The following is a 22,419-nucleotide window of genomic DNA, read 5'->3' as shown; positions in this document are numbered from 1 at the left end:
TCTAAATTTTAGTTTCGGAAATACATTATAACTCTGTTCAGGTTCAAAATATACTCAGTCAAAAAATTGATTAATATATCCTTGATGGTGAAACAGAGCATACCAGTACATTTATAACAACTAAGAACTTCACTTGACATTTTCACCCTCTAACTTACCTACGCTTGCTTTTAACACTTTTACACATTTCCAAGTTTTTAATCTCTCTCATGGTCTGATAACTTAGGATGAGGTTACTAGTGACCAATTAGAAGGAATAATTCTTGACATTTGAAAAAGCTCCATTTGTACCTTTTTCATGAAGAAGCGACAGAAAAACCCTTGGCCATAATATTTAAACCTTGGCTCATAAACTTCCCATTTCACAAAAAACAGAAATATCTTACCATATCTACATGACAGTAAAGAACATGCTTTGGAAATGAAACATTCATTTATGGAATAATTATATTTGCATTTGCTGATCCCCTCCCTAATCTCAAAAAGCCACAGAAATTACAGGTTAGTCTTTGCTCCTTACAATAAATTGCCTTATGCAGAATCTCAAGGTAGTGTATGTAATACAGAGAAATATCCTGAACTTGTGCAAACCGGTTTGGAATAACATACTTCTCAGTATCACATGAATTTTAGAAACAGTTCAAATAATTGTGTTTACTGTCTAAAAATTGTTGTAATAGCACATCCTTCTTATGCTGCTTGACATAAATACAGCTAACTATCTAGAAAGATACTCCTTACAAGGAACAATTTCGAAGTGGCCAACTAATAGCACTCATTAAGCCCATTTTTACTTTTGTTAAATGATGCTAACTTAGTAGTGAGATAAGCACAAATAGCCCTAAGTCTTCTTTCCTCTAACCTTAACATAAAATCTTATAAAAACTAGCATAAAATTAACTGTTCCTTATTTGTCAAGACCATTTTTGGTTAGTTTAATCATGAAATCAAATTAATGTAGAGTTATAATCCTTCACTGATCTTAACGTGCCCCTGCCTGCAATTTAAGCTTTGTGGAGCAAATATGCAGCACCTTCAAAACCACAGTTTTACAGTGAATATTTTTTTTTTCAATTGATTTTGTAAAATTTTTCTTCATCTAAAAGAAAAATAAATAAAAAGGAAAAAGATATATTCCTGAATTCATGGGTTGGTAAGCTGACTGCTCTACAATTCTCAAACCCATTGTCCCAGTAAGCATGTTTATTTTAAATGCACCTGAAACTAACACTCCATAACCAGTCTTCATTTATACTTCGAATATCTGTTCATTATCTAAACTTCCAGAGAGACAAGCTTTCAACATAATGATTTTTCATAAGACATCTTTGTCTAAGTGTATTACATAAATGGTAAGGCAATCATTAATTTATATAGTAAAAGATAACACTTAGTACAGTTACCACTAACCTGGTGCTGACACAACACTTCCAAATCAGGCATTTTAATATCATTAACAGTATACTTTTTTCACAATTTAACAAATGAGAAAAAGAAGGCCAAACGGACTTCTGAATTAGGTGCAATAGCACTGTGTTCAAAACCCACATTTTATTATTCCTTCAGTTACATTTTTATTCAATAAATACCTAGTTTTCATGGAATACATCATGCTAAGTCTTAGATGAGCAGCACAGAGAAGTTGGAACTAAAACTATAGGAACATCACACTAAGAGATGAACGCTGGACCACTGGTTGCGACATTTTGCAACATTTACATTACACAGTAGTTTCAAACAGTGATCTCTAGGTAAATGCAAAACTTCTTTTTTTGTTTGGTTTTTTCTTTTTGATTGGTTGTTTTTTTACAAAGCAGGATTTAACACAAATACAGACTTATTTCACTTGCTATACAACCTAAGGACTCTGCCTTCAGAATTGTGCAAACTTACATTTCTGAAGTTATCTTCAGAGAATGATGATGACACAAGCCATTCTTTTATTTTTCCATTCTCAAGCACTCATTTTCAGGAAGTAATTTTAAAGAGAAAATCCCAAAACATTCAGTTAGATCACCTTGAAATATTTAACTTTTCAACACCATTTTATGAATAGCTCTCAGTTAACTCTTTACCCACTTGACTAAATATTTTATGTCTGAACATTTGGGGAACATCTTCCCAAATTTTGTATTGTTTCCTCTGAGAGCAAACAGAACAGTATCTGTTGGAAAAGGTTCAGATTCCTCTCTTTTATTGCCACACATCAAGATCAATAGCCTTTTCAAAAGGGAAAAATAAACCTAGGCCAATTTTTCAATGTACATAATCAGACAACTGCAAAACAAACTGTTTCAGGCCTAGTATCTTCTTCCACAGAAGTATTCAGAAGTGTATCCAGATCACTTGTGGCAAAGTGTGGGCAGAAAAATATGGTGGTGATTAATCACCAGGCACCTATGATACAGAGCCTATATCATGCTTAAATTTGTCAGAAGTGACATTTCTATGGCAAAACTGAAAGGCAGTAAAAGAAAGACTACTTACTATTTTTACTAAACTGAATGACAGAAATCAAGTGGGTGTGGAAGGACCTTGTGCATAACATTCTTATAAAAGCAATTTTGGTCTTACAGTAGCTATTAGAAAAATGAGATTAACTATATTTTTTCTTTTTTAGTTAAGGAGGTTGGACAAGTTGGAATTGTAGGGAGTATCTTTCTACATTTCACACGCACTCAATCAGGTTACTTTGTACCTATGGTGAAGGGAGGAGTTAACAAGGAAATCAGAGTCTGTGCAATCCCAGAAATGAAATGTAATCGGCTATGATTCAAGAGTAACAACATATATTAGGAAAGAAAGGCTAAAAGGAGCAGCTGTTGACATTATTTCCTGAGCCAAACCTTTTAAGGTGTCAGTGAATAGCAGTCTGTACTTTCATTTGAAAGCACTACAAGAATTGCTTGGATGATGTCTCTCGAGTTTAGGAGTTAAACAAAATCTACAACTTCCTCTCAAGATCTCAACACCATGCTTTTAAACCTGTACCAGAGTGGTCAGAGAATGCTTCAACCCAGAGCATAACAAATACAAATGGCATTACTTAGAAGGGCATTTTAATGTACATACAAATACCAAAACTTTATGTCAAACTCCCAGGATCATCTGCAGGCAACAAAATGACAACAGATAATATCATTTTATGAATCTGATCCAGCTTTACCATATAAGACAGATGACAAAAATAAAAGTTTTTTTTCCTTTTAGGAAAAAAAACCCTTAAATGTACAACTTCAGCAAGCTCTCAAGCTATCTTCATTGACACACAAGTCAGATTCTTCTGTCATGTGCATGTATCTTCAAAAATTAAAAGAGCAGGTGGATTTTAACTGAACTTCTCAATCCCATGAGACATTATTTTCTTCCTCCTCCAACATTTCAGGAGGATCCCCAAAAGATAGGAAAGAGAATGGGACACAAAAGCCATTTCTATTCAGTCTTCTTTGTGCAAGGTATCCTGGAAAAGGCTGCATTCTTGTGTAAAGTTGCTGTTGAAACAGAAAGGAGATTATTTTAAAATGTGTGCAAATATATGTCAGCACTTAGGCTTATGTTTTTGAGAATTAATATAGAAGAAAGAAATTTGGAAATTACCTGCATGCAAATATTTTTGCTAACAATACACAGTGCCTTTAAGGAAAAAAAAGAACCAAAATGCTTTTATAGATAAGAAGTGTTCCCTTAATTTTGATTCCAGCTAGTTATGCCTTCTTTTTCTTAACACAGATAAAAATAATGAACTGAGAGTAATCAAATAGCCTACAGTGTTTCACAATACCTGAATAACTAGCCAGTAATTATATTTCTACTAAGTTTCGTATCTGCTTGTAGTGTAAAAGCTGAAAGTATAGTTCTGCAGATTAAAAGCAAGAAGCAGCAGCAACCATGCACTGGAATAAAACAAAAAGGAATTTTCACAAAGTCTGTATGAAAACATGTGCATCTAAAAGAGATGGATAATTGTTTCATACTGAACAGTGAGAAAATTGTAGCAATCTTTTTATGATCTAAACATGATTACCTGCTTGAACAATCTACTTTTCTTGATGGAGGGCTTCTATGAAGGCTTCAAGTTTTTCCTGGATTTCCCGAACTTTTTCTGGAGGAATTAAAAAGATCATCATTTGAATACCTACTACTTAATTGAGGACATGCCCAGAAAGAAAACAAAAAACCAAACCTGCAAACATGAACAAAAACTAATGCTGTCATCAATATTACCCTATGCATTTAGTTTCTTAAATACTAAGATTTAGAACATTTTTCTACATCAAAAGAAATGAAACCTTGTCTCACTTGAAGAACTTCTACAAACATATTTACGATTATCATGCTAATTTAATTAATCAAAAATTTACCAAAGTAATCCAATACTAGAACTGTTGTATTTCAAAAACCTGAAATTTCCGTTAGATCATGCACAGCATAACTACTGTACACCTGTTACATGTATGGAGTTGTTATCTTTAAATAATGCCCACTAATCCCTTTCTCTTTTAACCAAATATCCTTATTCTCCGCAGCGTCACAAACACTAGTAATCATTCTAAAAAGAGTTGAAAGCTAGTGCCCTTTCAGCAGGGAGAATTTCAGGGAACCAAACGTCAGCATTCAAGACACCTATTCAAAAGGGCATGCACAATGTTAAGAATGTTTAAAACTTGCACTTGATTTCCTTGCATTTCAGTAGTAACCAGATGGATGTGGGCAGAATCTTATTTCATACAAATACTAAAGCTGGGAGTTTATTTCTCTACAAAAACACGGACTTGAACACAACTACAAATAGTTACTAAGAATGAAAAGGCAACATTGATTTGGAAAAACTCAGAGGTTCAGGGATTTTTCCACTCTTCTCAATTCTATACAACACTTGTCTGTCATCATATAACCTATTTGATTTATTAAATTGCTTATGAAGTAAGATTTAGAACGTAGCTGGAATCCAAAGCTTGCGAGATTTCCTGCTTCTCTCTCACCACATCCTCATTTGAAGCTCCTTCTGTGTGTGATTATAGCCATGAAAAACACACACTTCAGAAATATGAAGGAACAGGGGGAGAGCAGTAGGACAGACAAAAATAAATTAGATGAGCATAAACATAGACAAAAATTTTTTTCCAGCTAAAAATACTCTTGGATTAAAGCCGTATGCTCCCTTGTATGAGATACAAGGTTTGAGGGTTTTTTTTTAAATCTTTTATTAATGTTTTCTTTTCTTTAGCAAAATCATATTTATAAACTTGCTTTGCTGAACTGAAATAACAGCAAAACAGAAAGAAAAATGAAACAATCGTCCTTAAATGGGATACATAAGCACGAGTGGAAAAAAAAAGAAATGACCTCCAAAGAGAATGCTCTAAGAATGTAGCTAAGGGAACTAAAAGTTTCATCCAGTAACAAAGTGACAATCCCAAAGGCAGTTATGAAACCCATTTTAGAACAATGATAATGATAATAATAATAATAATAAAAACTCAACAAAACTCTGTAGTCCTGTACTAACAGAAGTAGAGAATTTTAGTTAGCATTTGAAATGAAATATGGAAAATAGCCTGCATGAGGATGAAGGAATCTCAAACTTATATCTTTTTCATGCAATTCTTAGGTGACAAAGGGCAAGCCACTTATATTTTCAACACTTCAGTGGCTCCTTCCCCTGTGGTGCTTATCTGCAAACACAGATGTACAGTGAGGCTGAATCGCACTCTGGGTCCTAAAGAAAACACCAATGAACTTTCTTGAATTTCAGCTGATTTTGGTTTTTTTTTTTAAAGTACTTTGATATTAAATTAAGATGACAGTCAGTGTAAGGGCAAAACTGCACCTTGGATGTTAAGAAACTGCAGTAGCTGATTTTTACTGGGGGGGAGTTGGGGGAGCAGGAAATATCTTTGATTCAGTTCAGCAGAGAATCTTTGAAAGCTGCCAATGGAAAAAAAAAGTAGTCTTATGATCTCTTCTCCTTACTAAGCACATTCAAAGTGTATTCATTACTATCTTTTTAAATAAAAAAAGAATATGTATTGTTTGCATGTCAGTATATAAGCCTCTTATGTAATGAAAACATTAATTCTATGGCATTTATTTAGGCAACTATTTAGCTCAGCTTCCAATACTGATGCTCTATGTATGTTTACAAAATTGGCCTTTGAAATAATGTCTTATTATCTTGGACAGAGCTGACATATTTTTGGAAATTATTAATCCTGGACCTTACTCTCCAAAGTGAGCAGCAGTTGCCAGTGATAACTGGAGATCAGATCTCATGACCCAGAAGATCTCTTCATGTTGTGCTTTCAATAGCTTTATTTTTGATGTGGATTTTTTTTTTCCCCAGTTGCTACATGCTTTCCCCAAGTATGTTCTTTATAGTGATTAAGCCATTAGACTCAGCAAAAGCAGGCAGATTTAGCAGTATTAAATGCAAATATTTTCCCTTCTCGACCTCTTGCTAATGAAATATTCCAATGAAAATTAATAGCATCAGCAAAAATCTATAATTATTATTTCACCCTTAAAAAAAGGTTTGTGCCAACAAAATCTCTTTTAATTTTCTGATTAGGGCATATTAAAATAACAGGATAGCAAATATGTATTGCACCAGAATATACTGAATCAGCTGTGTTTGCTCAGAGAACAGACATACTAAAATTGCCTCCATATTATGAGCACTTTATTAGTTTTTATACTTGGACTGAACTGAAATGATTGCTTAACTGTAATAATTACGAGGTCCTGAGGTAATTTAATACTTTGAAAAAACATGCTGGCTATTCTTAAAAAAGAACAGTTACAATGACTGCCAAATAGCTGCAATTACTCATGCTATGCCCTGTATTCTTAGCAGTAGTAAAGCCTTTTGCAGCAGCAGACCCCAGCCAACCTGTAACATTTTCCCACAAGTCCATCCTATAGCAGAGAGAAGCAGCCTGCTAAATTGGTTTACTTTTTAAATAGGCTAATGGCAGAGTTATGCATTTACACAACACACATCTTAATACACCAGTAAATATAAATGCTCGGGCAGAACTCTTCCAATGAGTGCAAGTGCAGGGTCTGCAATTCTGGGATAACTGCCCATAGTTTCATCAGCATCATGTGACGTTGCATTTGGAACAACAATTAATTGTTACAATTCAAGAGCCAGATGCTACCCACCTTTATTTGGGGAAGTTCTCTCCTCTGTGAAATGCACAAGCTGTGTACCCATATTTGCAGGGTTTTGATTGACATCTAGATCAAAATATTAGTGACTTACACTTGTAAATTATAGTACATTTTGTTTTGAGGAAGGTTTATCAACATGCCAAACTCAGAACACCATCTGGGTTTCAGATAAGAATACTTACTATATAAGTAAATTAAGGGACAAAGGCGACCTGTTGCTCTTTCTAGGCTTTGTGATACTGTGTTTTTCCATGTACAAGTAAGCCACAGATTAAAAGCATTCAGGTTACTAGCAAATTATTTTTGTAACAGGTTGAACTACCCCAGCACTGTTATACAATGCTCCAACATCACGAGGGCTGTTAAAGTACTACACTCTTATTATACGGTACTGCAGAAGTTTAAACATACGCTATCGCTTACACTGGATTCTAGAAAGATGACATGGTCTTTGGTAGTTTTAATGCAGACCTGAAGTAACAAATACATAATTCTTCCAGCACCTGTTAAACAGTGATCAAACATCAAATGAAATCAATGAAGAATAACTGTAACTAAACCCTTGTTTCCATCTTTAGAACAGTAAAATTCACAGGCCTAGGGGCAATGAATGGCTATTCTACTTCCCATTTACCCTGTGTTTACCTAAAAGATAAGCTGGTTCATACATCAACTCTTTATGCCCCTTGATCTGGTCATGAATATTCCCATAATCCTCCCTCCATATCCCATAAAACTTCACTGACAGAATGAGGAAATTCTTTATTCAGATGTCTTGAGATCCTCATTCATGCTCAGTCTCTCCTTATCTCCATATGAAATGACGTTGCTACCCACTCATTTTCTTTTCATTAATCCTGTGATCCTAAATCTAAAAGGCTCAAAACCAGACTAATTGATCTGTAATGAGGATTTGGATACACTGTGAACACAGAAAGACGCAGCCACAGATAAAGTTTGCTTTTCATAATATCATAAGCTGGTCAGAAGGGAAACCCCTGAAATATTCAGTCTTACAAGGAGTGCTTGCTTACTGATTGCTGCCTTAGATAGCCGAGCTTATCTACTAATTAACAATGCAGAAGCTGGGGAATCATTGCTAAAATGAAACTGCTGAAGTTAGTTAACAAACTAATCTCCTGAGGTAAAGTGAAATAATCTTAAAATAATATTCAACACAAATTACAAAAACAAAGTACATTACTGATTACCATGCTCTAAGTAGCAAGAAAAAGTTTTCTAGATATTTTCCAACTGCATTAATTGGTTTAATAAAAGATGGGGCCTCTGCCCACAAAACCCATCTTGCTTATGCTTCTGAAGATAAATGAATTTTGAGACATTCAAATCGTATATACTTACCTGTAAAAACCCAACGGTTTTAGCACAGAATTTTAAAGATGTTCATGTCTGTCTGTGCCACACTGGGAGAAAACTGCATGAGTATTTTAGGAAAAATCAAAATGCTTTCCCTTCCCCTGTTTACAAGTTTGCCCATATGACATAAATTTTCAGTTGTAGCATGAATAAAAATTGTAAAATCTTTCTGGACACAGATCCATTTTTATTTTGTACCTTGACAAAACTTATAGCATGAAACAACCATGATAAAAATGTGTTAATACCTCATAATAAATTCTCCTGTTCTACATTAAAGTGATTTCTACCTCCAACTAATGTTTACATGGCTTTGATATTTGAAAGCTCATGGTTGTTACTCCTTTTGCTCTGGATTCTGCTTAGACTTTAGTCCCCTCTCTTTTTTTTTTTTTTTTTTTTTAATCTTCCTTTCTTAATCCTTTCCTTGCCTATAAACATTCTCACTGCTTGCTGTGCTACTTCTATGTTATGGTTAATTAACCATAGAGGCAGAAATGTTGAGTTTACTGCTATGAATGCATCATCTTTCCTCTAGTAAAAAGGAAAGCCCAGTCTGTAGTCTGATTTCATCAGAATGCCCAGAAGCACACCATTAAAAACTGGAAATGTCGTTCCACAGTTTCCTATTGAAAGCCAAATTTTAGCTTAAGGGCTACCTAAGACACAAACCCCATAGTTGTATACAACCCCCTGTAAACAGTCAGGTGGAGAAGGGGGGGCGGGGAGGAAATAATATCTTCAGAGTTCAGCCTTTTGTACCACATTTCTCGATTTTCTAAGGGCCATGCAAAAGCTTTACTTCTTGCTGAAATAGTATGAGGCAGGACACTCGCAGCCACTCTAAATAACGCCCCAGAAAGCAGATTTTCCACCCACTGTTACAAGACCTGCATCAACATGCTTTCTCATGGCTCACACAACCACAGCCTAACAGCTACTATAATTTACTGATCATTGCAGGGTCACATCCTGCTGAATTTTAGAAAATCCTTTGAAACTACCCATCACATTTTTTGCCAGTTTCCTCTTGTTCACATACCGTATTTTCCTCTGGATGAGGCCAAGAGGAAAGCTAAAGTTTTAAGGGGGGGTGGGGGTGGGGGGGAGGCAAAACCACCCAGGCTGCCCTTAAAGAGACAGAACATCATTTATCAGCTGCAGAGACAGATTTATAAGTAGAGGGCCCCCTCTGTTCCTTTAAGGCTGCAAAACAGATGGGAAGTGAATGGACAGTCAAAGGGTCAAGAAAACACATGGGAGGTGCTGCTTGTCTGCTGTATGTATGTTCCCAGCATAAGAAAGAGGTCAAGATTGTAACTGCATGGCTGGGTGCAGGAAAGGTCTTTTCTTTAAGCTGTTACAAAGACAAACGCTGTTCCTCATCCTGCTGTCAAACTGTTATAAATATTGGTTTGTCAAGAGAGTTTCAGCAGCTAAAAGTTTTTTAAAAAAGGCTGAGCAGGAGAATGAAGCATGTGAATGATTCTTAAACAATTATCTCATTAGTATAATAAAAGCACTGCAGAACCCTGCAAAGTTTAAATGGAATTTATAATAGTTCATGTAGTAAATCCATAAATCATTAAAAATATACAGCCTTTAAAATGCAAGCTTGCAGAAAACAGCTAGCATACTCTTTAGTTACTGGTAGTTAGACTGACTGAAGATGCTAACTGATGCTACCATCATAGAATCGTTTAGGTTGGAAAAGACCTTTAAGATCATCAAGTCCAAGTAGTAGTAGCTTTCCTTTATTGTTACAAAATGTTTCTTACATGTATTGCAATCTATAATGAGATCTGAATTTGCAGCCAGTTTAATTGAGTTCTTTCTATAAATTCCGACTTCAAAGTATGCTCACTGGAATGGGAGAATTATGACACCAAAACATTGTAAATACATTTATAAATCAGGCTTCCCCTCTCAGACATATAAAGCTAGACATCCACCATTATATTCACCAGAGTTACTGACAACTTCTCTACTTGCCTTAAATCCCTTTGCTATCCTGAGATAAAAGGTACTTTAATCTGAGCAACATCTAGAATACCTGTACGCCAGTTATCAGTTCCAGAAAGACAATGAGAAGGACAGGGACATGCTCTAACTATCCAAGTACATCAGGTGAGACGCTTTCATTATTAAATAGACAAAGATAATATCTTAGTGTACTCCCAGAAATATTTATTTTAAATCCTGGAATAAGACAAGGTGCTAACCATATTATTTTAATAACACTATTAAAATCTCCAAGGGTCAGTCAACATACCAATTTCATGGACATGAATTCATGAACAACTGCCTGCTAGTGACCTGGCTGAAAATCTCCTTTTGCCTGGCATTAACAGGAGAAAACATCAAGGAACGTGTTTCCTACAAAGACATATATATAGTGTACATTTTTTCTTTTCCTTGTTGTAGGTGAATCCAGGAAAAGATCACCTCCAGACTGTATATTTAGCCTGCTGTGGAAACATAACAAAATCTTAGTCTTAAGAAGTCATTGGGGGGGGGGGGGGGGGGGAACAGGGAGGGGAAAATCACAGCTGCCATCACTGAAGTCACTTGTTGTAAGTATTAATATCATATTAATTATTAATCCCTGCATATCACACCTGAGAAAAGCTATCAGCTGTCTGTACAAAACAGTATCACCTTTATTTCAGACTAAAGATAACCAGGCAGCAGTAGAAGAGAGCTTGTCTGAAAACTCTTCAGCTATTTTTACAAGGTATTGAGCATTGGAACATTATTTTAGCATTATTAATAATGCTTTTTAGCACCAGAAACAGGAATTGTGCACTGTGCTGATGAAATTGTAGATTACTAATCAATCAATGTCTTGACCTATAGCTGCCCCAGATTCACAAGTGAGACCTGTGCAGCTTAATGAAACTGCTTCAGCAACACATTTCCCCCCTCCTCAGGCGAACAGAACAGAAGCTAACTGTATTTCTTGGAGCAGTCCCTGGGGCTCCTCAGGCTGGCAAGCATGAAGTCTTTCTGTCTCTGACAGAGCATATGAGAACTGAGGCATGGGGCTGAAGCAAAACTGACAACTATGTAGACTACTGACTTTATATATGTTTCTATGTGCTATTACACATCAGTCCCACTTGTCTACAGAAAAGAAACTATTACCAAATCGTGATGTGAGGTCACAAACTAGTATACATTTCTGTACTGACATTAAGGTTAGCTTAATGTACGAATGATTATTAAACTATATTAAGCTGCAAGTTTATGAGTCACAACATCTGCAATACATAGGGACTTGGGCACCTCTCAGTCCTCTGTCTCTACCTTAGATTTTTAATTAAAACTGTTCTAATAACTCAATCTTCCAACAGAATTTAGCTGTGCTGCTTACTGGACAGCTAGAAGGAGCTGAGTAGCAGAATGACAAGGCAACCTCATAAAACAGACATCTTGAATTGGACTTATGGACATAGAAAGATTTAATTTCAAAATCCAAACTGTTAAGCTAGAATGAATCAGAACATGTTAATGCTCATTATTTTGGGTGGAAACAGTGAAAAGCATAAAGGCAAACCAGAAATATTACCCAATGATTCATCCAGTGATGTAAAAAAACTAACTTTTTCTTATGCAGAAAGGACATACACAGCTATAAAGGTAAATTACATATGTAAAGGCTACTGTAACCTTAAGGCTATAAAACCGTAAAGAGACTTTAACATAAGAAATAACTGGTATGTGTTTGTTCTCCACCCAAAATAAAGCATACTCTGTAGCTAGCGAGACAAAATAATATACTATCAGGACTATTTACTTGGAAGTCTCTCTAGAATACCATGCTGGAAAATGAAATGGTGATGAGATAAATTTTTAGATCATAATAATCTTCATTTTTGATAATCAGAAACTTAAGTCATCATGCCCTGAAAAAAACCAGGTTGTTCTACTATTTTTTCTTAGTTTGTTGTCATTCCTCGCTGAAAATATTTCCTTCCCTTTAGTTTTTAAATAGACTTCCAAATAAGAAGCAAAGTGGAGACTGCTACAACATTAACAATGTGCAACATAGATGACACTGACTTCTCCAGCTTTTGGAAATGTAAATGTTACACTCCACAGTTCCATACTAGTTCCAAACAAATACATACATTGGTCAGTTTAGAAATCTGTATTTATACAAATAATAATCTCTCCATGATAACTACTTATTTAAATTTTGATTAATAGGTATCCTCATAAGCAACCAATACTAAAAAGAAAATAGCATCTGATTAGATGTTTTGATCCTTGCATCGTTAAGGAAATGTTAGGGAAAAAAAACAAATTTGGCAGACAACACCAGAATGACCCTCAAGTACAAGAGACATGGGTCTAGGGTAAGATTAACAGGCATTAATGCCTGTAATATGTCATTACTCATGTAGCAGTTTATCATTATTTTTCAATGTCAACTTTAAGTGATAGGCTTCGCTTAGTCAGTGACAAATGTGCTGAACTTTGTAAGGATCCATTTTAGAACCTGGACATCAGTGCCTAACTCTTCATCAATAACTTTAAGAAATCACAGCAGGCAGACTTTGGTCATCTGGGATTCTTAAGTTAAGTAAACCATCACTCCATCACAGGAGGTTTACAAGTGATGTATGTTCTCCCTTGAGGATTATTTCCCTGAGAAGATGCAGCTTTTTAAAGCAGTTTCTGCCATGACACAAAGCAGGAACTACCTTATCTGCTCTTTGACACAGACCGTCCTACACATTCCTCTGGTTTTAATTCATTAGTTTTGTACAGCTGCCCCAAAACTCAGAGAGAGAGAGGAGAAAAAAAACCCCAAAACCCCAACTTAAACATTCAACCAGTGTTTTTCATGTCAAAGTACACTTGCTTGGGTTAGTTTCATAAATTATCTATATGGCATTAAAAACATGATAATCATGTAAAAACAATTAATTTGCATTCTAAGAGAGTGCCAGAAAGTTAGCAAATCTGCTAAAAATAATGGGATGCATTGTTGTTGCCTTGCTCACGTTCAAAGGTAAGGGAAATTGAAGACACGACCGCACAGACTGATTCCAAACATGTTGCCCTCTGACTTCCTGCGCCATGGAGCACCAGGACCTCTACAGAGCTCAAAGGGAGCACAGGAGTCATAATGCCACCAGCACAAGCTTGAACTCGTTAGACACAGACAGCCCACATGCACGAGCGCTTTGACTGACTGAGATCTGGGCAATGAGTGTACTCTAAATGACAACCAGCCTCTGATAAGATGTAGGCCATATTAATGTCCTGGGGGAAGCTGCTGGCAGGGGACTGTGAAGATAGCAGCTACCCTGCACATGCTTATCAGAGATTGGAGATCTGTTCAGTGATTCCCAGAGGGAAATGGCCACTCTGCTTTTGTCTGGTTAGAAGGCCACAACACCTACTGGTGTTACATTCTGTCAACTCAGGATCAGACTGTAACTCTGTGCTCCGCACTGCTACGACCAGCTGAAAGGAGCAAAGCAAGACTGCTGCCACTTCTGTGAATTGTCTTACAACTATGAAGTGACCATATTTTTACTTACATAGCTTCTAAAACTGCCATATTTATGCGTCGTGGAAGAAATGAGAGCACAAAATAACCATAATTGTGCAGATTCTCCTAAAATTACTCCTCCGTTTGGATTTCCTAGGATGCTTTCCTCTTTCTCGTGTTTGTCTTTGAGCAACAGGGGTGACATCTGGGCTCTACATTCAAATATCTTCAAAATTATACCTTTTTTTTTTTTCCTGTATCTTGTAAACACTGAAAACCATGTTCGTTCTGAATAGCACCTTAAGCATTGATTTAAGGACTACTAACCAATGCCTTTTCAGCTGTTTTGTCTGCCTCTGGTTTCTAGGGGAAAATTAGCTAAGATCTGCTCATTTGAGAGAAGATCTTTCCCCCTACAGCTGAGCTTTGCTCCCTATGAAACACTGTGACCTTTTAAAAAAGTTGAAGCTCATAATAGAAGAGAAAATGGAAGCAAAGGCTTTAAAAAGCCAAGTCAAAGCATGATTTTAAGGAGCACATGTAATCAACAATGGCATGTAGGACAGAGGTCAAATCAAAATAGTGTTGACAGTCATCTCAAGGGACTGAAATTTAATTAGGCTACAGTAATGACCACAATATAGGATTAGTCTCACACAACATTTTTATTCTGCAGCTAACAGCAATGAAGGAAACAAAAAAACGTAACCACAGAGCAAGTCATTATCAAGTACTCCTCGTGGACTTTATCCCCAACTTTGCATAAATGCTTAACAAAAAAGGAGACTCGCTTGGATTTAAATCAGTTTGTTACATACAACAGACATGACAGAGCCAATCAGCTTAGCCAAATACATCACAGGAATTCCAGATCCTGAGTCAGCAACTTGCATATGGAAGTACCAACCTTAGCTAACGTTAGCTTTCTAACTCCATTAAAATAGCAAGTTTATTATATTCTTATATGATATTAAATCATTCATGCTCAAAGTCTGCAAAAGGTTTACATTCAACACTAATGGATTCAACACAAGAGAAAATGGAAGTCAAGAATGTGATGCAGTGACTTTAAAGCAATGACTTTAGATATAAAACTTGAAAGTATTTTACTGTAACACTGGTTTATTTAGTTTTCATACGTTTTAGTCTTTACAAGAAAATAATTAAGTTCTGCAAACTGCTATATTCCATACCTTACAAATGTATGACAGAATTTAAACAAATGGCCCTAAGCTATCTTTTCTTCATGTGAGGGCTCACTCCTCAAAAGTTTCAAAAAGCTTTTGTGCAGAACAAAGTCTCAGCTAGCCCATGACACCTGTACAGGTGTCAGTATTACTGACAAAGGAACTTGGAGGCTGACCCCTTCACATTCATACCTAGTAATTTCACGATCAAGCTTCCACAGGCATTCCACAAGTCCCAACTCCTGCCAGTGACTATCCCTGTGTAAATGCACATGGTTCTACTTATAATTTGGTGAAGTTCTGGGTTTTCTTTCCCATTTCTAACTTGTGAGGAAACAGGATATTGCATGAATAGTATGCTGACCTAGGAAATATGCTTTGCATATACTATCCTTATATGTGTTTATCCTGTGCACATAAAAGATGCCTTTGCAACATTCATAGGTTAGTTGTTTAAAAGGAATAATGCAGAAGAAATAAGTAAAGATAGAGCATGTGTATTTCTTTGGGGTCTGTGAAATTTCATCTTTAGCGAAGTAAATGGCAAAGCTCCTGCTGACTGCCTAGAGCTAGGATTCACCTTAAGTATTCAATGTACATGTGCACCACCTAGCATGTTTTAAATGCCACTGCAATATGACTGTAAGTAGCTTAGGTTTAGGATAAGACACTAGAAGATCCCATTTCCTTTCCAAACTGACTAAAGCATTCAGTTGTTTAGTAACAAAGCTTAATAAATTAATACTTTCCATGCAGTTGCTAATGAGAAATGTGTAACTGAGAAAAAACTACTATGCCTTACAATCTTCATAAATTGTATGTCATAGAAAGAAAAAAAACCAGAGAGTGGAAAACAAGAGGGACAAGGCTAGGTAAGTGCATCTTCCTCCCAGAAGAAGAAACCTAACATCCAAGAAACCTATGCCCACTGCCTAAGCCATGCTCATGCATCAAAAAGTAACCAGAGACGGAGGCTTGCCACCAGCTCTGCTCTGTGCTCATCTCCCCCATTCCTCCTATAAAGGCCATTCATTGCCATCTTGTGTTGAAAAATTGTATGGCAACTTAATTACTGTACAAAGTTCACACTATTGAGTAAATTTGCTTTGGCCCTTTATATAAAAAGAGCAAGTCCAGCAGAGTGGAATTCTGGAAACAACCAGGTAGTTCTGGGAAGCCTTTCACTGGGGGCTCAACATTAAAAAAAGCGCCATGTTAAAAAGTAGTCTACAGAGAGTTAAGATTTATCCACATGCTATCAATTTTGCATAGAACTATACAGTATTTCTGCTGAAATTATTACACTATCATTTGTGTTAAAAACAAAACAGCAGAAAAGATATTATTTATCTTGAAATCAAATTCTTTTACCTATGTATTCATTTTTTTCCGGGGGGGGGGGGGAAGTATTACCCAATACTGAAAAACATAATTAAAAAGATATAGTTCTAGGGAAGGTGTGACTTCACAGAATTGTCTTTTCTAAATAATCAACCCACTTCAGCATTTCCATCAAAAAGACCCTGAAACTCTGCAAATGCCAGCAGTTCTACTGTTTTAACAAATTTTGCAGGAGAAAAAACTATTTTAAGATACATTTAAAATTTAAAAACTTTCAGTAAGTTCAGAGGCAGCCTGCATGAATGTTCAATGTCAGTCACTTTGGAAAAGTTAAACACAAATACAGGAGAGAACAGTATGAACTATATGAATACTATAAAATATTACTGATAGAATTAAAAGATACATACTGACTGATCCACCTTCTAAGGTAATGTAGAAACAAAGAGTAATTAATATTTAGGAGAAAATGAGAAAGCTGAAAAGCTTTGTGCACAGCTACACATACTTGTACACATCACAGCCGCAGGCATTTGAAGGGACTGACTTGCCACCATTAGATACTAGATTTTCCCTCCAGCCACAAGCAATGCCTTAAAAAGCCTGCAATACAAACACAGCAGTCCTGACAAGGTGTTTTTATGAGTGGAAGGTCTCCTTTTAAAAGAAGATTAATGTTTACCATTATACTTTTAGTTCCCTCTACTCCATTTTACTTCTTACAGAACCTAGCATATGGTATATTTAAGATACTGATTTAAACTAAACATATAGTAAAATACTAAGTTGTGTGGAATTAAGTTTCAAATAAAAATATTTTTGTCCTTCAGCAATAAGCAGAGTCCAGATTCACATGCCAACTGAGAAGTAAATGTAATTCTTCCCGTTGCCGATGAGGCAATCTAAGATAGGGTGAAAGACCTGGGTACGTTCTTCAACTGACAGACAACTTTGGTGAAGAACTTCTCGATATAAATAATGCAGGAGAGTTGTGAGGGAGGTTGTAAGCAACTGCATTAAAACAGGTTCCTACCAATTGCTGAATATGCCTGAAGTACCCAGTTAGACATGCAAGAGACAGACAGCAACTTCCTCTTGTTTCTGCATCCTCAGCAAAACAATAAACATCTCAACTGTCCCTACAGTTTAAAAACATGGTATGGAAAATGACTAGGCTCATCAGACCGGGCTCTGAACTGGCTGTTGCTTCTCACAAAAGAACTTGGAGTTGTAGCAGATGTATTACTGAGCTCATTGCTCAGCAGTGGGCAAAAAAGGAAATGGACTACAGGGATTTACTGTAAAAAGACCAGATTAAAAACCAGAAAGTATCATAATGCAACTGTATAAACCCATAATGCAGATACATTTTGAATATTGTGTGCAGTTCTGCTCTTTCATCTCAGAAAGGGGTTAGCAGAACTAAAAAAGGGGAAAAAAGTGGCAAGGCTGATTGAAGCTATGAAACACTGTCCATGCAAGGAGCAACTACACAGACGAGAACTTTTCAAGCCAGGAAAAACAACAGCAAGTGCGGGTAGCACAGACATCTATGAAGTCATGAGTGGCACAAAAAATGAACAGAGAAAGATTACTGGATGTTTTTCACAGTGCAAGAACTAAGGGGAACCAAATGAAACTGGCAGGAGGCTGAAAAACAAACAAAAGGAAGTACTTTTTCACACAATGTGTAGTTAAACTCTGGAACTAATTGCCGCAGGATGTCGCAGATGCCAAAGTTTACATGAGTTCAAAAAGCAATTAGAGAAATTCAGAGGCGGGGAAAAAAAAAAAATCCATGAATGGCTATTAATCACAACGATATTACCTCAGGATTAGGAAATCTTGGAACCACAAATTGTTAGATGCTGAGAGAGCATACCAGGCAAGTACTACTGTACGCTTAACCTGTTCTTACACTGTTCTTATGCTGTTCAAGTACACACGCCTGCTCATTGCCAGAGACAGGACATGGGATACACTGACCACGGGCCTCTTTCAGTACAGGTATTCTTATGGACTCATTGCACTTTAGGACACTTTAAAGTCACTTTTTCCAATTCAGCTATTCATCTTCTGCTCTGCCCCTTTTTTTATCTCACGATCCTTTCTTCCAGATGGTCTCTAGTCCTAGGGCTTCTCTATTTCCATAAACATAGTAATTGTTCACTGGTACAAGTATAATGATGATATTTATGATAAGGAGTACATTTACATTACATTTAAAGCCTTTTTTGAAGAAAAAGTAACCTTCAGTACACTATAAAATACATAATTTGTTAGAAACCATTCAAAAGATCTGTTTACATGCTTTAAAATATCAAGAATAAAGCCTGAGAAGTAAACTTTGAGAAGCAGCAAGACTCAGGGCCCAAAAGTCATCAAGGAACATTCATATATAGGGTTAAAATACCATTCAAGGCTGTAGAACACAAACCTGCTCAAATAAGTTTTGTGTCTTATATGAGCTCTCATTATGAGACTGGGTCACCCATGTTAGAAACAGTTTGACATTAACCAGTATCCTGAATAAACAATAAAACACTTCCAGTGCTTCAGCATTTAAAGACTGATATAACAGAAGTGAGACAGTGCTGCTGTATCGTCAACATCAATAGGAAGCATCCCCAGCTCAGGTATATAAATAATTTAGATTTGCAAGTACAGTTTCCAATCAGGAAGTGAATCCCAGCCTCATATTTATAAATTTAGACTGGAAATTAAAAGACCGTTTATAACCATCAGAGGAATGACATCCTGGAACATGTTCTCAGTATGAACAGTAAGACCCAACAAATTAACTGATTTAAAGATGGAGCTCAAGATATGTGAATGAGCTGGGTTATATAAACACAGCTGCCTGGAACAGAGAGAGACTGGACTTCATGATTCAGGAGATCCATTCCATTCCTAATTAAAATACAAATAATTTATGAACATGTGTTGTGGGAGTCAGGATTTTCTTTCCTTAAGCAGAGTCCTGATTATCACTAAATGCTGTAAGAAGGAAATCACTTGTACAGCCACCTGAGAGTTCAGTGCTCTGTGCTATCGAAGTCTGTCTCAGGAGTATTAAAAAAATCCCTGCACCACAGAAAAGCACTCTATCCACTAAGGGAAAGGCAAAGAAATCCCTTTTTCCTGTCATTTACCCATAAAAATTATAACCACTTTGCAATAAAAGCATGCAGAAAGTAGAGAGAACATTGCTGATTTGACTACAGAGCTAAGCAGTTGTGGTTTTAAAATCTTCCCACAGGTACAATAAAACAAAACATGTTATCATACATTGTTTTGTACTGAATAATGATTATTTCATTAGAAAAATGTGTGTGGGATCTGTGACCTCCTGAATCTAAAGAAATACAGTGCAGTGACGGTGTTTTAGCTACACAATAATTTATGAAATGCATACTACAAACTTGAAGCATGTACACTAATACACAGATACCTAGGATTATAAACACACAGGCAGGCTGCTCTTACAGGTCTAGTCTACAAAATAACAACCCCAGCTGTTACTGCTTTGAAATGTGAGGTTATTCCTGATGCTGGTGAGAAGCAAAATTGACAATGCAAAAATTCCAAGTAAATTTCAGTGCAAAATAAAGATGGATCAACTTAAACATTATGTATTTTCTATTGCTCCTTTACTTTGTTTTGAAACACAGAATATTTAAGGGTAAATCAAAATCACCAAGTTTCACTCTATGCCAGTATTTGCTCAGGAAAAAAATTAACATCCAGCATCAAAGCAAGAAAGCAAGCAGCACGGCTCACTAATAAAAGGAGATAACTTCCTCATTAAATATCTGTCTCCCACTATGCAGGTTACCACTAGTTTTACCTCACGAGAGAGAGAGAAAGAGAGAGAGAGAGGGGAAAAAGTCTTATTTTGTAAAACACATTCCACCCATTCTAAAAGAATGTCTACATATAGGTTGATACAGGGTTTCAAAACCAACACAGGATGTTTGGAGAGAATTATGAACCTATAATAAAAAAAATATACAGTCACACCAGCTGTTTCAGGGACCAGTCAAAAAAACCAGACAGACAGTTTGCCCTAGATTCACTTAAACTCCCACTCAGAATTCCAAAATATTATAGAAACACCTTCTAAAGAACAAATACCAGTACTATGATTTTTATAACAGTAATTCCAATAATAAGAAAACACTTCCAGCATAACCAAACCAGCACTATCAAAAAGAAATCCTTAGATTTTTGAGTTTATTGTAAGCAAAACATTTGTTTTATATTACATTTTGGGTGTAAAAAATGGAAGACATAATTCATACTTAGAAAACTAAGGCTTCTCTGTCCTGCTGAACCCTGGATATCAAGCCATTGCTTAATAAAAGAAGAAACACTGACCACAGAATTCATTTATTCTGAATGAAATATCTAAAGTCGTATTTTAAGAGAAGATTAGTTGCTCCATCAAACACAAAATAAAGGTATAAGGAGGAAGGTCACCTGTGATCTCAAGATGCAGATATTTATATATCTAGATGAACTTTATTTATCACAAGCTTTTTTTCTGTTCCCTTTTGCACAGCATTGTTTTTTCCCCCCCCTACCAGTCCAGGTGTACAGCTTGGGTTTAAGTGGAAGTTTCACAGAGTAACAGCAGAATGAGCCAAAAACTGAACAATCTATGTGCAAGAGCAAGTCCCATCAGCTAAAAGTCAGTCTAAACCTTACTGCATGTGCAGGTAGACAACAGGAATATCCCCTCAGCCTCGATTGTCCCCTTAAAGGCTTTCACTGTTTAAAAATCTTACTATATTAACCATAAAACCCCTTAATGCTTTCCGAGTGACTCAAAGCATTAAACTACTGTAATCCTTCTGGGAGGATAAATCTGCTAGATTTTCTTCCTTGTTAAATCTCTTAATATAATGCTCATCTCAGCTTAATAAACATAACATATCAGATCTTCATGTCTGATAGGTTTTGTTTCTGTACACATGGCCTAAAACGAGCTGGCCAGTAAGTCACGGGCATTTCCAGCTGATCTGTATTAAAAGTCAGTATTACCTGCAGGAAGGCTGCATATTTCACCCAATAATTAAAAAAAGATGGCATCAAAACCTCCTTACACAGTCAAGACTGAATCACCCAGAGACAGGTCTCTGAGGTGTGGATTAACCACGTTGTACTAGAAAAACAAGGATTTCCCTTTACAATATTACTCTAAGTACATTTTTCCAATATACAGATGCAATATATTTATATCAGTGAACTTACATCTAGCATATATTACGTTGTTTCATCACACTCTACTACCCATGTCCACCTTTGAATCAGTAAGATCTGACCATATTTAAGAAAAATTCCATTTGTGATATTAATTAAATGCTAGCACATGAACAACCCATACCACATCAAATGTTCTCAAAGTCAGCGGTCAGAATTTGGTTCATTTCAAGCTAGTTCCAAACCACTACAGAGTAGGTACTTACTGAGATCCTCTGCAAGCTGGACCCTCTTGCCAGTTAAGAGCTTCACCTTTTTTTCATTATCCTCAGCAAAATCTTCAAGAACTTCCTTTACATTCTTCTCCAAGCGCCTTACTGTAAAAAAAAACCCAGAAAACAAAACAACAAGCCAACAAAAAAAAAAAAAGTGAGTGGTAACACTTTTGCACCTGTAATGACTTAAGGACAAAATTTTGGGAAGGTCTGTGGGAGAGGTAGTATATGTTACCAGACTAACTAATCTGGTTGGAGAAAAGGCAAACTTCTGAACACATAAGCCCCTTGTTTGGGCCATTAAGACAGGAAATTCTTTGAGAAAGATGTTTAAATTTCAAAGGATATTTTATCTCTGAAT

At 36.2% G+C, this 22,419-nt stretch overlaps 1 protein-coding gene across 8 annotated transcripts in view; it reads right to left on the bottom strand.

Annotated features, from left to right (window-relative positions):
- The window catches only part of OPA1 (OPA1 mitochondrial dynamin like GTPase), a 75,025-nt gene that overhangs the window by 12,991 nt on the left and 39,615 nt on the right, over window positions 1-22,419 (bottom strand). For 4 of the 8 annotated variants that reach the window (XM_075716025.1, XM_075716029.1, XM_075716026.1 and 1 more), the window contains 4 exons: window positions 22,050-22,160; window positions 7,165-7,239; window positions 4,025-4,102; window positions 1,542-3,491 (listed from right to left, as the gene is read on the bottom strand). In XM_075716025.1, coding sequence (XP_075572140.1) covers window positions 4,038-4,102; window positions 7,165-7,239; window positions 22,050-22,160 — 251 coding nt within the window. In that variant the 3' untranslated portion in view covers window positions 1,542-3,491; window positions 4,025-4,037. Of the gene's footprint in view, window positions 1-1,541; window positions 3,492-4,024; window positions 4,103-7,164; window positions 7,240-22,049; window positions 22,161-22,419 lie in introns of those variants that run through there. The other 4 variants (XM_075716024.1, XM_075716027.1, XM_075716030.1 and 1 more) reach the window with 2 other exon arrangements.

The sequence above is a fragment of the Pelecanus crispus genome, chromosome 9 (genome assembly GCF_030463565.1).
Source record: "Pelecanus crispus isolate bPelCri1 chromosome 9, bPelCri1.pri, whole genome shotgun sequence".
Lineage (NCBI taxonomy): Eukaryota > Metazoa > Chordata > Aves > Pelecaniformes > Pelecanidae > Pelecanus > Pelecanus crispus.
This window is presented reverse-complemented; position numbering and strand designations above follow the sequence as displayed.